The sequence below is a fragment of the Zeus faber genome (genome assembly GCF_960531495.2).
Source record: "Zeus faber genome assembly, chromosome: 7".
Taxonomy (NCBI): domain Eukaryota; kingdom Metazoa; phylum Chordata; class Actinopteri; order Zeiformes; family Zeidae; genus Zeus; species Zeus faber.
Window position 1 is genome coordinate 30,904,821 of NC_137203.1, and position 17,530 is coordinate 30,922,350.

General features: G+C 45.7%; 1 protein-coding gene across 1 annotated transcript; it reads left to right on the top strand.

Annotated features, from left to right (window-relative positions):
* Nucleotides 1–1,336: 1,336 nt before the first annotated feature.
* LOC307232232 (TNF receptor-associated factor 2-like) lies at nucleotides 1,337–16,197 on the top strand (the record flags this gene model as incomplete). Its single annotated transcript, XM_080003154.1, has 10 exons — nucleotides 1,337–1,524; nucleotides 1,949–2,027; nucleotides 2,202–2,300; nucleotides 3,061–3,222; nucleotides 9,370–9,444; nucleotides 9,568–9,646; nucleotides 9,798–10,282; nucleotides 14,466–14,643; nucleotides 14,741–14,889; nucleotides 15,979–16,197. The coding sequence occupies 10 exons, from the start codon at nucleotides 1,337–1,339 to the stop codon at nucleotides 16,195–16,197; spliced, it is 1,713 nt and encodes a 570-aa protein (XP_079859280.1).
* Between the last annotated feature and the right edge of the window lie 1,333 nt (nucleotides 16,198–17,530).

The following is a 17,530-nucleotide window of genomic DNA, read 5'->3' on the forward strand; positions in this document are numbered from 1 at the left end:
AACCATCATGAACTTTGAAAAACGTCGGCAATAAGAAGTATATAGTCTTGAAGTTATTTAATTAATCATAAAATATAATAATTATATATATATATATATATATATAATATGTATAATATACATAATTTATTTATTTATTTAATTCATTCGTTAATTAAGTAAATAATTAATTAATTAATTAATTTTAATAATTGTATAAAATAAATAAATAATAAATAATTGAAAAATAAGTGATCTGTCACATTATAGTTTCTATACATGTCTTGCTCCTTATTCGTATATTAAATTGTACTCGGTATTATCGAAGGTATTTCACTATGTTTTGAATGCATAGGAGCTCTCTGGTGTTGGTGACACCAAAGCAAACCCGTTTCTTTTAGGACTTGAGAGCTGACGTCAACGGTCCTTCCAGGTTGGGAGCTGGGAAAATTCCCATCTCTCCATCGCATTCAATGCAGCATGACTGGCTGGACAGAACTCGCTTCGTGACGCTCACTGGTGCCCCCAAGTGGCAGACGGCGCACTCTACAACCATCCCGAACGGCATTTTCTTTCTTTCACACATAAAATATGTATTCTGCCGGCCCCTTTGGGGAATATAATGTCTTTTACATGGAGTAACGCCTGTGAAAAAAACACTATTATTTCGGACCACAGTCGAAGAGCGCCCTAGGAATCCAGTATGTATAGTTGTGTGTTGGTGTATTGTGTTCGTGAAGAAAGGTTTGACTCTTTTTTCAGATTCGGTTCTTCACGAGTCTTAAGAGTCGTTCGATTTTCCGACCCTCCGTTCGCGTGATCCAGTGGGTTAATGCACGCTGAGCCAACGATGAACTAGAGTCGGTTAAGATCTGTTGCGCGTGGAATTGTCACACACATCCATTCTGTCAAGATTGTGAATTGAGGCTGAATAATGCAGAGTTGGTCTCATAAAAAAACCATTTGCATCATTCTCTCCAAATGTATGTGAAGAACACCAAGTACTTTACCTCGAACAAAATGATTTTGTGCGGTGGTTGGATGTAAAATGCAAATCAGCGCTATGCAAAATGAATGATACCAAAATGCATTTTTGTACAACATAAAAGTAGTCCTCGGTAATTATTTTCAAGTCCAAGTATATTGTCCGTGCTGCAGTTACCGCGTCGCGAAACGAACGACTCGTTGGCCAGAGTTCACGACTCTCGACTCCCGACTCATTTTGGACGGTCCGTTCGCTGCGATCGACGCGCTCGCCAGTCTTGCATCACCAGTGTGTGTGTGTGTGTGTGTGCGTGTGTGCGTGCGCGTGCGCGTGCGTGCGCTGTCGTGAACACACCCCTCTGCACAGGGAATAATGGCTGCACAGGAGCCGTCTCCACCATCTTCACTGGAAGGCAACAAACCGGGCTTCCCCAGGAAGGTCCTCGCCAACAGCCTGGAAGACAAGCACCTGTGCAGCTCGTGCCAGAGGGTCCTGCGCAGGCCCCTGCAAGCCCAGTGCGGCCACCGCTTCTGCTCCTTCTGCTTCCACAGAACCGTGAGGTGAGGGCATCGCCGCGGTCGCTGCCGCAGCTCCAGCACGGCGAGGCGTCCTGGCTTCCGCTCTCCCCCCCTCCGATCCGGGTGCCCGGTGCTCTGTCAAATGTCCTCTGTGGCGAGATGCTCGCAGGCGCAGGCTGACGCTCTCACTGCCCCCCTTACCGGTTGTGAAAGTTTGTATTTATTTTTTATTTTTTATTTTTATCGTGGCCACCTCCGTTTCACCATGACGACCTTGGTTTGATCAAAAAGATTCGTCTTTGTCTCAGCTGCAAAGACAAAAAACAGAACTAACTTGCTTTGACTTATTCTACAAAGCCCAGTCTTTCCGATGGGATGAGTATGGTTTTGATCCAGTCGATGGTTAATGTTGTTATTAGTTGTTATTGTAACTCTTTTTTTTTCTTTCTTGGACGGATTCCTTAAGTTCTGGACCACAGAAGTGCAGTGCTTGCATACGAGAAGACTTGTTTGAGGAGCCCACCTCCATTCTCAAGCAGGGTGCTGTAAGTTTTTTTTTTCCTTTCATTTTCTTTACTCTTTGTTCTGAAGGTGTAGTTATTTAATTTTCAAGATAATTACTATGTAATGGATGATTCATAAATATTAATATCATCAAACCAGAGACAAATCTAACCTAAAGACAAGGTCTTGTTTTTGTCTATGTATTTTCCATCCAGGCTTTCCCAGACAATGCCGCCCGAAGAGAAATTGAAGCCTTGGCAGCCGTCTGTCCCAACGAAGGGTGCACATGGACAGGAACTATCAAAGAATATGAGGTTGTTTGTTCGTTTGTTTGTTTGTTTAGCATTTCTCTGTCTATCAGCACAGAGTGTCAAGTGTGTCAAGTGTTTATAAACAATTGGGGATAATGGCTAAGCATAATATGTTGGCACTGTAGAAGAAAGTTGGGCTATTCGTAGAATTACGGGTAATGGGTAATATTATCATAATTATAATAATATTATTATTAGAGCGAGTTTGAGTGAGTTATTTAATGATTTCACAGCCAGGCTTTATTGGTATGTATGCTTTAACACATTCAAGGGACTGACTACAATGCAACATGAAATAGTAATTGTAAAAAAAAATAATATCAGGTGTGTTCAAATATATACACCATGTAAGGTATTTCCCGCCAGGCAGTGCCGTCTCCAAAGCCCAAAAAAAGAGTCTATTGTCAAATGGGTTATTGAAACCTTTATAAATTTCCCATTAATATACTGGTTCTATGTTTATGGATCATATTGCGGGGAAATGACTTGAATTGACTACTTGAATTGACTTGGGTTTGGTTTTTGTGTATCATCTATCATGTATAAAAAAAAATTATATTATGCTTAGTGCACGATAGATTGACAGATGTAGGTATATACATTAGATTAGGCTCATCGAAAGTGCTGGGATTGAATTTAAATAAATTTTACCTGTCATTACCTCGGTTTTCAGATGAATGGGGATTTCTACCGTAAATCCCATAAACTCGACTATATCGTCCTGGGATAAACATGGATTTTTTTTGTCGTCCATCACCCCCAGGCTGGCCACGAAGCAGACTGTGAGTTCATGATCGTTCTCTGTCCCTTCTGCAAAGAGCTGATGAGGGCCAACGAACAGGAGCGCCACAATGAGCGAGAGTGTCCAGAGAGGACGCTCAACTGCAAGTACTGCAAAGAGCCATTTCTTTTAAAAAACATTAAGGTAAGGCCAGTGAACACACAGGAGGAATCAATCCCCTTGCATGTTAAAGGATAGTTTGGCAAATTTTTTAGTTCAAGCCTTATTTAAATGTTGGTTCCCATCATTTCCAACTGTTCATAGCACAACCAGAACAGAAACTTACTACTCTGGTGCAGCTTCTCACTGTGCTTATCTTAGATGCAGTCCAACTGGGCAAACATTCAACAAAAATAAGGTTGTATTTTTTAACACAGTATTTTTATGCCATTACAAGTCCATCAGTCCGTAAGTGGGGTTGAACTTCTCAACCTGCAATGCCACTTTTTATTCATTCTTTAATCATCAACAACTGCTGCAACAACTCTGTCCTGTGGACGACCGATGGGATGACAAGAGCACAGTTTTTTGTTGCAGAGAACCACCACCAATCCCCCTCTTTGGAGAACGATCTTACCATGTTTTGGTCTATGAACAAATAATCACTACTCCAAGAGGGGGAGAATCACCATGGGTGAGACAAATAAACATAGAACCAAACAACAACATATACATGGAAAAAAATAATCATTGAAACGTCAGATGACGACATGTTTCGACAGAACAGTTAATTAAGTCCAGGAAAACTGGAACAGCAACTCGGCACGTGGCCTCCTCTTGTCATAGTTATGGCAGTAAATAAGGGAGGAAAGAAGAGGAATGTAACCTTGGGGGTGTGTTCGAAGCAGGTGCTGGTGGTGTATGTGTGCCTGTGATGAGTACGCATGTATGTATATTTTTTATGTGCGTGTGATATTTCCACCAGTGAGTGTATGGGACTTGTCCCAATTGATTCTGGTATATGAGGTCAGTATTATATCATAGCACCTCCAAGAAGCGGAAAAGGCCCCGAAGTCACCCCTGAGTCCCGCGGGCGTATAGACACAAAATGGACGAACTACACGCATGGATTAAGTTCCAGCGGGACATAGCGAACTGCTGTGTGCTGGCGTTCACAGAAACCTGGCTGGTCGCTACGGTGCCGGACTCTGCCGTTACTCCCGCTGGATTTTCCATGTACCGGCACGACAGAACCACGGAGTCAGGTAAACGCAGAGGCGGTGGGGTCTGCATTATGGTTAACTCTTGCAGGGGTTTGAATATATCAGTACTTTCAAAACACTGCTCTCCGGACCTTGAGCTCTTAACTATAAAAGTCCGTCCTTTCTACCTCCCGCGGGAATTCAGCTCCGCTATAATCACGGCAGTCTACATACCCCCGCAGGCGGATAAAACATGCGCGTTAGAGCACCTTTACGGAGTAATTAATGGACTGGAGAACACTCACCCTGAGGCAGCTTCTATTGTTTATGGGGCTAATATGAGGAAAGTTTTGCCTAAATATCACCAGCATATCAACTTTCCTACCAGGGGTGATCAGACTCTCGACCATTGTTATTCACAACTACGGGACAGCTACAAACCCCTCCCCCGCCCTGCCTTTGGTAAGGCAGATCACACCTCAATTATTTTCCGACCAACCTACAGACAACAACTAAAGCAAGGAAAACCGGTTTGTCGGACAATCCAACGCTGGAGTGAGGAATCCACTGCCACTCTCCAGGACTGTTTCGAAAACCACAGACTGGCAGATGTTCTGTGTTGCAGCTGATGGGGACATCGATGCATACAAGGACTCTGTCTCAGCCTACATCTCCAAGTGCATTGATAATGTCGTCCCGAGAGTCAAAGCCAGGACTTTCCTCAACCAGAAGTCCTGGGTTAATGGTGATGTCTGTGCTACGCTCAGAGCACGGTCCTCCGCCTATAGCTCTGGGGACCTGGAGGCCTTGAGGAAGTCCAGATATGACCTTCGGAAAGGCATCAGAGATGCCAAAAGAGCCTACAAGCTAGAGTCGGACGACCAAAGCCCTGACCCCAGACGCATGTGGTGTGGACTGCGCACCATCACAGACTACAAAGGGAGAAACAGCAGTGATGCCCAGCCCAAGCTCAACACCTTCTACGCACGGTTTGAGGTGAGCAACACCATCCCAGCTGCAAGGCTAGCGGAGGACCAGGATGACTGCCCTCTGTTCCTGTCTATGGCTGACGTGAGGAGAGCTCTTAAAAGAGTAAACCCTCGGAAGTCTCCAGGGCCTGATGGAGGACATGGCCATTCCAGGCCATGTCCTCAGAGCATGTGCCGACCAGCTGGCGGAGGTATTCACCTCCGTTTTCAACCTCTCCCTGATCCAGTCTACAGTAAAGTCCCCACCTGCTTCAAACAGACAACCATTGTCCTGGTACCAAAGAAACAACCTATCCCCTGCCTGAATGACTATCGCCCCTTAGCACTGACCTCTACCATCATGAAGTGCTTAGAGCGGCTAGTCAGAACCCACATCTGCTCCTCCCTTCCTGACACCCTGGACCCCCTTCAATTTGCATATCGCCCAAACAGATCTACAGAAGAAGCCATCGCCCTGGCAGTGCACACCACCCTCTCCCACCTGGACAAGAGCAGCACATACGTGAGGATGCTGTTTGTAGATTACAGCATTCAACACAAGGTGCCCGCTAAGCTTGTTCCCAAGCTCAGGATCCTTGGTCTTAACACCTCCCTCTGTAACTGGATTCTGGACTTCCTGACGGGCAGACCCCAGGTGGTGAGAATGGGAAACGTCTCCTCATCTGCACTGGAACCCCGGGAGGCTGTGTACTCAGTCCCCTCCTATACGCCCTGTTCACACATGACTGTGTGGCCACGCGCAGCACCATCCTGAAGTTTGCGGATGACACCACCATCCTAGGTCTCATCTCCAACAACGATGAGTCCTCCTACAGAGAGGAGGTCAGCGTCTTGGCAACATGGTGCCAGGATAACAACCTCTCTCTCAACGTCTGCAAGACTAAAGAGATGATCGTGGACTACAGGAAACGACAGCGGGGGGGGGTCAGACCCCCATCCACATCGGCGGAGCTGAAGTGGAGAGAGTCTCCTGCTTCAAGTTCCTCGGTGTGTCCATCAGTGATGACCTCTCCTGGTCCAGGCAATCGGACTCGGCAATAAAAACTGCCCAAAAGCGCCTATTCTTCCTGAGAAGACTCAAGAAGTTTGGCATGTCTGTCAGGACTCTCACCAGCTTCTACCGATGCACCATTGAGAGCATTCTCACTGGCTGCATCACTGCCTGGTACGGCAGCTGCTCCGGTGCTGATCGCAAGGTGCTCCAGAGGGTGGTGAAGACAGCGGAACGCATCATTGGTTGCCACCTCCCCTCCGTGCAAGGCATCTTCTGCACACAATGCCTTAGGAAAGCATGGAAAATCATAAAGGACTGGAATGCTGTGACCCAGAAGGGTTGATAGCTTCTCTGTGATGTTGATCCGGAATGCTAGGATAGGTGGGCAGAGCCAGAAGGCATGAAAGTAGTGATCTCTGGTATTAGGGGATGAATGAAAATGAACGTCTTTATCCACAAAACCCATTTTGAACATTTTGTGTTGGGTTATATGAGCTCTGTGTAGAATCTTATATTGGATGAGTTGCATTTTGGAATTGTGGGTCATAAAAAAGGTGTTATTGCAAATAGGCTTCCACAGGTTGATATCGGTTGGAACAGCAAGGTCTCTTTTCCATTCCATGGTAGGTAAAGATAAAGTGTCGTCTGTTTTTAAGAACATTTTGTAGATTCTGGAAAAGGGATTTTTTTAAATTGCCGATATGAGTAAGATGTTCAATCATCGGAGGTGGTTGTAGGATGTTGATCGTTAATTCGATTTTAACTTTTAGAGATTGCTGTCGTTGAAGGAAGCCATGGCCACCGATATTATACCTTTGGATTAAGGTTGGAAAAGATATAAGCAAATTGTTTACAAAAATGTATTCCAGATGAGTAATTCCTTGCCTTTTCCAAGATCTGAAAATGATTGGTCTGTTTTTATCAGAAAATCCAGGTTGTGCCAGATTGGAGTGAATTTATTTGGAGATAGAGTGTGACCACTGAGTTTGTTGAACTTCCACCAGGCTGACAGAGTTGTTGCAGTGAATGGGTTTTTAAAGCAATAATGTTTCCTTATTGATTCAGTAAGAAATGGGAGATCAGATAACGATCACTCCTGACATTCAGTTTGTTCAGCGTCTCACCATCCATGGGCCAATTGTCGCTCTGGTTGTTACCATTTCATTATAAATTGTAGATGGTTTGCCAAATAGTAGTATCTGAAGTTTGGCGCTGCTAGGCCATCACAGTCTTTGTTTTTCTGTAGTGTTGCTAGTTTAATTCTCGGTTTCTTGTATCGCCAATAGATTGTATTGATTATTGAGTCTAGATTATCAAACCAATGTACTGTTGGTTGGACTGTGGTCATTGAAAATATATTGTTTATTTTTGGTAGTATATTCTTTTTGACTGCTGCTATCCTACCAAAAAGATAATGTATTAAAAGATGTTCTTACAATTTTTTTTCAAAGATTTTTGAAAAAGATCTAAGTCAGACAGTCTTTATATGTTATACTGGTGTGCTAGACCAAGGGCGTGCAGACGACAGCACGGTTCCCTTCCCCACCACTGCCTCGAATCGGCCTAATTAGCGCTCCCCTGGACATTCTCCTCCGGGCCATTGGGACGGGCTGGGGACACGGCGAATCCTGCATGGGTCCTGGGGTCGGACGCGGGTCTGGTCCTCTGGCTGGCTGCCGGTGGGCAGCGACCGGCCAGCGGCCGGACGCAGCGTGCTCCAGGGCTCTCACGCTGGTGAGGACGCGCTCCAATTAGCAGCAGAGGAAGTCCCGCTCCACCTCCAGGTCCGCGAGGCATTCCCGCAGCCAGTGGATTGGCTCCGGGGCGCCTTTCACTATGCGCCCTGCCCCTCCTGTGTCCCTGTTCATGTGCCACTTGTGGGCGTCTCTGCCCGCAGGTAGGGTTTTAGGTAGGGAAACTGAGTCTTTCTTTCCGTGGTTTGCCAACATGGCAAGAAATTTTTTATAAGGAAGATTAAAAAAGGCTCGCCGACCACAAGTATAAATTATAGATAATAATGATGATTTCGGGCCCAGGAGGAATGACGTTCCAGCCTGGCTCGAGGCCGATCCCCTCTGCAAGACAGACGAACATTAACAAATCTCCCTGCATCGAGGGCTGACCAAGGCTGATTCGAGGCAGCTTGGCGACCATGGGAAATGGAACCGTGCTGTCATCTGCATCCAGTGCTTGACCACGCCCCTTGGTCCGCCACAACTGGGAAAAAAGAATATCACAAACCGCTTTGGCTGCATCTGTGCTAACGCTGAGAAACTAGAAACAGGAAGTTATGCCACTTCCTACTGGTGATCTGCAACCTACTGTAGCCCATGTTGCGTTCTAAATGTACTGCAGAAATTGTACATTTAAAAAGTACTTTTAAGTTAAATCTTATATTACTTTTATTCAGAACAGACTAAGCCATGTGTGACTATATTGTGAGTTGCCCTTTTAAAAAAAAGGAGACTACACTTTTTCTTACGGTTTGCATACGTTCGACTGCATTTAAATACAGTGAAAAGCTGCAGCAGAGTGTTAAGTTTGTTAATAATAAAACACTTGGCACGGTTGTGCGATGAACAGTTTATAAATTATGGGAACCAACATTTTAATAATGCCTGGGTTGACAAATATTAAATCCATCCTTTAAATATAAGCCCATTATTTGTACTCTGGCGTCATTCAAAACATACTGTACAATCAATCCACCCTATGCAAAGCAATCCACATTCATGTCTTCCTCATTCTTATTATAGGGCTGTGTATGGAGATCTGATCACATTTGAACCTTGTTTCAAATGCCTCAATCATGAGAATTGAAACTCCTGTTAATCTTGACATTTGGAGCTATCATTCATCCATTACTAAAAATGTAATTTGATGTCAGGAGCTCTTGGGTGTTTTGTCCACCTTTAAAGAATAAGCAACAATTGATCAATATGTAACTCCTAAGGCTGCAATGTTATCTCTGATTTATACCGAATGAATCACAAAGGGAGAAATGCTTTGATTAAAAAAATAATGGAAAGTATGATACCTAGCCCATTGTGCCACATCCATAGTATATTATACTTATCTGATGCTTATCTACCCACACCCCAAACACTTGATCACTAATCAATAAATAATATAAAATGTAATAAATTCTGTATTTCCTTTCTCTTAGGCTCACGATGAAATATGTCCAAAGTACCCAATGATTTGCGATGGTTGTGCAAAGAAAAAGATACCCAGAGAAAAGGTACACCTTCTAAACAGAGACATTTATTGTGAAGGAGATCGGTGTGACACACGAATTATAGATGTAGCTTGTACACCGTTCACTAGCCAAAGCACTTGTTATAGGGTATGTCTTTCTTTCCAGTATGTGGACCATATTAAGTTCTGCAGTAAATTTAAAGCGCCATGCAGATTTCATGTTGTTGGCTGCGATATGTCTGTAAGTAGCCATTTTCGTCTCAAGTTGCCTCTTGTAAGTAAAAAAAAAAATGTGTCGTTGGTTATACACCAGATTATTCACCCCGGTCATGTTCATTGAGGAATGTTCTGCTTTGTTGGTTTTGTTCTCGTTTTGTTTTCCCCACCGAAAGGTAGAAAAGGACAAGATCCACGACCATGAGCGAGCGTGCTCCTACGAACACTTGAACCTGCTGCTACACTTCATCATGGGCATCAAGGTCAGCCTGGAGAGTCTGCAGCCGCAGAGCCTAGAGGTGGCCAGCCACAAGCTCCAGGAACTGCACCAGTCGCTGCGGGACCTGGAGCACAAGCTGAGCCAGCTGGGCGGTGCACACACCCCCGCTCAGGGGGCGTGCGCGCCACCCGGCCCGGCCCTGGCCACCTCCTTCACGCCGCTGCCCAGCGCCCTGGGTGCCGCCCTGTTGCTCCAGCTCCACAGTGAGAAGACTAAGGTTGTGGAGCTGAGCCGCCGCTGCCAGGAGCTAGAGCTCAAGGTGGGCACCTTTGAGAACATCGTGTGCGTTCTCAACCGGGAGATGGAGCGCTCTGGCGCGACCATGGAGGCCTACAATCGCCAGCACCGACTGGATCAGGACAAAATAGAGATCCTCAACAACAAGGTGAGTGGTGGACTGTGCCACTGTGTATTGCATATCCATTACTGTTTGTGTATTTCCTACTAAGGTTCTAATTGCATTCAGATAATAGATGTAACATTTATTGTCAGAGTAAAGTGCAAAAATGCTATGGTCAGAGGAATGATGCGTTATTCAGAGTTCACCTCTTGTTTGGATTGAAAGATTTGAAGTTTCCACAACTGAAAAGTTAATACTGTAGAACTGAACAAGATTGTGAAGAAGAAAATGTTTTTCTCTGCTGGATGGCTAGGCTGCTCCCCAAGTTCGAGGGTGTACTCTGCGAAGAGATGGGCTTTTCAAGGCTCCTGGCATGGCTGCTTGCCTCTGCTCTTCCTTTGAGACAGTGATGAGGTGTGGGTGACTGGGAAAGTCGGGTCAAATTTAATTTGGACAGCTCTTAATCACAGTTATGATCTCAGAAGGGCTTCATAGGACATTTTGACGCCACCCCTATAACCCGAGGCTCTTAAACAGGCAAAAAACCTGGAGGGCGGATATCCCATTCCACAAAGGTTACATGTGCAATTGCTGCCAAGTGGGCAGATACACTACATAGCCCAAACTGTGTGGACACACCTTCTAATTTATGGGTTTGGCTACAGTATTTCAGCCATGCAATCTCTTAGACAAACAGTCGAGTGGGTCATACTAAAGAGCTCAGTGACTTTCAACAACAAGCAGCGTGCCATCTTTTTTTTTTTTGTAACCTGTGCCGTCAGCATGCTGGGCATACAACACAGAGTATTTGTATGCCACTGCATCTAGGACAGAGTTAATCTGCAAGTGGAGTTCAAGTTCTCAACCTGCAATGCAACTCCTTATTAATTCTTAAGTCATCAAGAACTGCTGCAATAACTCTGTCCTGCGGATGACCTGTAAAATGACAAGAGCACAGTTTTTGCTTATAGTGAACCACCACCAACCCCCCCTCTTTGGAGAACTATTTTTCACATACAACCAACCCCCACGTGCAGACACAAGACGATCCCCAGGCGCAGAACCTGGGCGCCGGGCATGGACCGGACACACCTTCTAATTTATGGGTTTGGCTACAGTATTTCAGCCACACCCATTACTAACAGGTGCATAAAGACATTACTAACAGGTGCATAAACAGTTTTTGGTTATAGAGAACCACCACCAACCCCCCCCTTTCTGGAGAACTTTTAGGCTCACTGACTCACAAAGCAGGGGTTTATTAGAACAAACAGACCAGGGTCATGAAAGCCAGGATATCCGTCAGCGAAGGCAAACAAGTCAGGCAAGGAGCAGGCAGAGCCGGACACACCTTCTAAGAACTATTTATCACATACAACCTACCACATACAACCCACCCCCACGTGCAGACACAAGACGAGCCACAGGCGCAAGAACCCGGGCCACGGATGCCAGGCACGGCGACACACCTTCTAATTTATGGGTTTGGCTACAGTATTTCAGCCACATCCATTACTAACAGGTGCATAAAATCGATCATATAGCCATGCAGTCGCTTAGACAAACAGTAGAGTGGGTCATACTAAAGAGCTCAGTGAATTTCAACATTGCACTGTTTTGTTTTTTTGTTTTTTTTATGTAACCTGTGCTGTCAGCATGCTGGGCATACAACACAGAGTATTTGTATGCCATTGCATCGAGGACAGAGTTATTCTGCAAGTGGAGTTCAAGTTCTCAACATGCAATGTAACTCATTTTTAATTTTAATCATCAAGAACTTCTGCAATAACTCTGTTCTGTGGACGACCTATAAGATGACAAGATCACAGTTACTGGTTATAGAGAACCACCACCAACTCCCCTCTTTGGAGAACTATTTATCATGTTTGGGTCTATAAACAACTGATCAGTACTCCAAGAGGGGGAGAATCACCACGGGTGAGACAAATAAAAATAGGTCCAAACAACATTTACACAAAAACATGAACACTGGATGACAACATGTATTGAAAAACAGTGAATTAGGTCCAGGAAAACTGGAACTACAACTGGTCACGTGGCCTCTTCCTGTCATAGTTCTGGCAGTAAATGAGGGCGGAAAGGAGAGGAATGCAACCAGGAGGGTGCTGGGGTGCACTCCAAGCAGGTCTGGTGGTCTGGATATGTGTGTGTGTGTGTTCGTGTGTGTGTGTGTGTGTGTGTGTGTGTGTGTGTGTGTGTGTGTGTGTGTGTGTGTGTGTGTGTGTGTGTGTGTGTGTGTGTGTGTGTGTGTGTGTGTGTGTGTGTGTGTGTGTGTGTGTGTGTGTGTGTGCGTGCGTGTGTAAGGTGTCCACCGGTGAGAGTACATGACTTATCCCAATTGGTTCTGATGTAGAAGGTCGGTATTATGTCGTGGTGCCTCAAGCAGCGGAAAGGGTCCTGAAGCACCCCCGAGCTCCGCAGCCGCATAGACACCCTACGGCTGCAGGAAAGCCCTGAGCACCCTGCCCTGCGGTCACAGAAGACCCCTGGGCCCCCAGAGAAGCCAGAGGGCCGTGGAGCAACGCCCAAACCCGGCCCCAAGGAGCATAACCCAGTCCCAGGGAGCACAAGGACACCCGCCCGGATCCTGGCCCCGCGCTCACAGACCGACACCCTGCCCAGGCCGCCTGCCCCGCCGGCAAGCCGGTGGGACCATGCCCAACCACGGCCCGCCTAAAGGCGAGACCGCCCCACCAAAGCTGACCAGATGCCCCACCTGCCGTAAGCGCTGAGTGCCCATCCACGTAGCAGAGTGTGCTCAGTACAGGGCACCTGCCGATGCCAGCAGGCCGCATGATATACGGGCCCTCCACCACCCCCAGAACCGGGGGCACCCGCCGCAGAGAAGCTGTGCAGCAGGAGCAAAAGGCCTAAGCAGCAAAAGCTGCCCCCCACATCCCAACCCACACCCACACCTGCTAGCTCCCTCCCAGGGGCCCCGGAAGGCTGCGGAGAGCCCCGGAGAGCCCCGGAAGGCTGCAGAGACACCGCCAGGTGGCACTCCACAGCTTAGCCAGGTCGCAGCACACCTGAAGCCACCAGGCGCAAGCCACCAGGACTTCAGCCCAGCCGGCCGCCCCCTGGCCAACCATGCCCCCACACCGACCCGCCAGGGACCTGCCATCCCCGAAAACCCTAGTGCCCAATGTGTGCTGTTGGCTATTGCAGTTAAAATTGTGGTGTTGGGTGTTAGGGTTAGGGTTAGGGTTAGGGTTGCATCTGTCCTCAGTTGCACAACTCGCTATCGAGTTCCAAACTGCCTCTGGAAGCAATGTCAGCACAAGAACTGTTGTTTGTGAGTTTCATGGACTGGGTTTCTACGGCCGAGCAGCTGCACACAAGTCTAAGATCACCATACGCAATGCCAAGCGTTGGCTGGAGTGGTGTAAAAGCTGCTGCCATTGGACTCTGGAGCAGTGGAATCTTATTCTCTGGATTGATGAATCACGTTTCACCATCTGGCGTCTGAAGGACCAATCTGGGTTTGATGGAAGCCAGGAGAACGCTACCTGCCTGAATGCATAGCGCCAACTGTAAAGTTTGGTGGTGGAGGAATAATGATCTGGGGCTGTTTTTCATGGTTTGGCCTAGGCTCATTAATCCTGTGAAGGTAAATCTTGATGCTACAGCATACAATAGCATTCTAGAGAATTGTGTTTCAGTTGTGGCTACAGTTTGGGGAGGGTCTTTTCCTGTTTCAGCATGGCAGCGACCCTGTACACAAAGCGGGGTCCATAATGAAATGCTTTACTGACTCTGGTGTGGTAACACTTGACTGGCCTGTACAGAGCCCAGACCTGAACCCCATTCAACACCTTTTGGATGAATTGGAATGCAGACTGCGAGCCAGGCCCCATCTCCTGGCATCAGTGCCTGACCTCACTGATGCTGTTGTATGTGAATGGAAGCAAATCCCCGCCTCCAAAATCTAGTGGAAAGCCTTCCTAGAAGAGTTGAGGCTGTTATAGCAGCAAAGGGGTGACTGACTCCATATTAATGCCCATTGTTTTGAAATTAAATGTTCAACAAGCACATATGGGTGTGATGTTTGGGTGTCCACATACATACATGACTGCGATCATTCTGCAGAACCATTAGATTATATGATCAAATGCTTCAATCCAAACATCAAGGGAATTTTAAGCCAGTGTTTGAAATGTAACCACCCACCAGGCATGTTGTGTGAATGCATGGGCATGTGCTGCAGGTGCGGCAGCTGGAGAGGACCGTGGGCCTGAGGGACCTGTCCATTGTGGAGATGGAGGGAAAGCTGAGGGAGATGTCTGCCGCCACGTTCGACGGTGTCTTTGTGTGGAAAATCTCCGACTTCACCAAGAAGAGGCAGGATGCCGTGGCTGGCAGGGCCCCCGCCATGTTCTCACCCGGTAACACAAATCTTGAATAGCCAATGAATTCCCCATATTCGGTTGAGTCACCGGCTGGTGAATAACCTGCGGCTGTATTTTGTGTGTTCCTCACTAGCTTTTTACACCAGTAAATACGGCTACAAGATGTGTTTGCGGATTTACCTGAACGGGGACGGAACGGGGCGCAGCACCCACTTGTCCCTGTTCTTTGTGGTGATGAGAGGGCACAGCGATGCACTCCTCAAGTGGCCATTCAACCAGAAGGTAAAAATCATCTCATGTGCATTCGGCGCAATAAGATAATGAGAAAGCCATACAGTTGTTGGGACGGAGGTGGGGGAGGAAAACATTAACGTTAACAAAAATCTGTCTTTATTGGGATGTTTCTATTCAGAAATAAAAACCTGGCCCAGTTGGTGGAGGCAGTAGAGGTCAGATCCGACCTGGTTCATTGAATGCCGTCCACAAAAGAAAAACAACCACAAGAAACAAACATGTATATATTGGAAAGAAAAAAATATATATATATTGACTGAGTCGCTCTCGGAGGAGAGACTGAAATGTTAACAAAATTTTAATTAACTATTTGTACAAGATAAATATTCCTAAAACCCCATTATTTGTACTTTATTTGGATTCGGCTCCACCCCTACTTTACGGAAATGTTACTGCTTCCATTCCCACACACACAATTTTCCGTAAATGATAAAAGTCGAGGGTGGTGAACATCGGCTCCCATTCCTACATGACGCCAATATGGAACATTGCCAGTATATTTACGGCTTTCAGTTCAAGTGGGAAAGGGGCTCCTGTAACTTTTCTAAAACTCATTCCGGTGTCAATAATTTATTTTACCGGACAAAATTGAACCTTATCGGTCATGTTTCAATGACCGTCTATGATACAAACCCAGATATAATGTCAGCTTCCTGCTACCGGTGTAGGTACCAGATGTGCTTGGTCTGGCAGAGCGGCTCGCAATGTACAATTAAGAGGGTAAAACAAACCCCGTGGTGCAATGACAGCGTCTTCCGATATTTCATTTTCGACTTTATTTTCTTTTTTTATTCCAGTTTGAATACATGGATGAAGCCCAAATCCCAAAACAGCCACTCACCGATTATCTTGAGGGGGAACACAAAACCTGACTTTTTTTCGAATTTGACAGAATGTAATAATTCCTATTAGAATTCCATTCACAGCTCAGAGCTGAACTGACTGTTCTGACATTACACCACCGAAATCAAACGAACAAGGAGTCAGAAAATTAAACAAATCATTTCACCAAGTCACTCATGAAGAGCCGAATCTCCAAAAGGAGCCAAACTTTTCATCGCCTCTCCCTGTTTCCAGGTTACCCTGATGCTCCTGGACCAGAACAACCGAGAACACATCATCGACGCCTTCCGGCCCGACATCTCCTCCTCCTCCTTCCAGAGGCCCGTCAGCGACATGAACATCGCCAGCGGGTGCCCGCTCTTCTGTCCGCTCCCCAAGCTGGACTCCAAAAACTCCTACATACGGGATGACACCATCTTCATCAAGGCCATCGTGGACCTCACTGGCCTCTAGGCCCCAATCGTTGAAGGAGAGAGGGAAACGGAAAGGCCCCTTCCCGATTGAACACGCCTTGAGTGTAGTTTTTTGATGTGGACGATAACTTGTGGTGGCCCGTGCTGGCAAAGCAGATACAAAAATAAGCCAATTTCACCAATTATTGTTATTTTTTTGTCCGATTACCCACCAAAGTGGCTTTGTAGAGTTAACAAAGAAGTCAACACCGTCAAATATCCAAACATAGATAACCTTAGATTCAGATCGCATATCACATTTTCACATTTTCGCAAAATACATTTGTGAAAATGTACTTTTCCTATATATGGCGAAACAAAAAAAATTATATATATATAAATATATATATATGTATGTATGAGTGTGTGTGTGTGTGTGTGTGTGTGTGTGTGTGTGTGTGTGTGTGTGTGTGTGTGTGTGTGTGTGTGTGTGTGTGTGTGTGTGTGTGTATATGTATATATGTGTGTGTATGTATGTATGTATGTATGTATGTATGTATGTATGTATGTATGTATATATATATATATATAACAACAGCCGAGATATGTTTCAAAACGGCTACAATTAGGGTACGGCTGCTTTTGTCCCCTATGGAACTAACATTGCGGCGTAGTTTTCAGGAACGAGTTGTCAATCCTGAACTAACAGAGCAATAGGCTCAGCCCCCCCCTTTGGTTTGGTTCAGCGCTCCGTCATTTTTTGCCATAGATGCAGAGTTCCAGTAGCAATGGCACAACACCCCCCTTTTCAAGCCTGGCGGATATTGCCCATCTTTGCACATGTAGGGTTTTGGTACGGTTGTTAGGATTTTATTTTTTTTTGCAGGCTTGTTTGTTACATGCGTGCCTCCGATTCTCGAGTCCAGGTTTTTATTTTATTTTTTTATTATTTGTGGTGGTGAACATTGCTTGAATTCCATGAATTCTGAGTGGCAGTATTTTCAGTTCTGAGCAGTGTGTGTGTGTGTGTGTGTGTGCGCGTGCGTGCGTGCGTGTGTGTTTGTGTGTGTGTGTTGTGTGTATCTTGTGTTCCAGTGTTCATGTTGATCTGTGGAAGATGCAGCTGTAACTTGCAACAGTCTCTGGCTTCTTTTGTGTGGGCAGTGGCAGTAGAGCTTGATGTACTTAAAGGGAAGTATGTTATTTGATTTTTTTTATTTTTATTTTTTTTAAACAAAATGTAAACAAATTGGAACCATATTCGAATGGTGTGATATGTGATATTTATTTATTTATCGATTAATTTATTTATTTATTTATTTATTTACTTATTTACTTATTTACTTATTTATTTATTCTTTGAAGGGAATTAGTATTTCCACACGGGAGCAGCT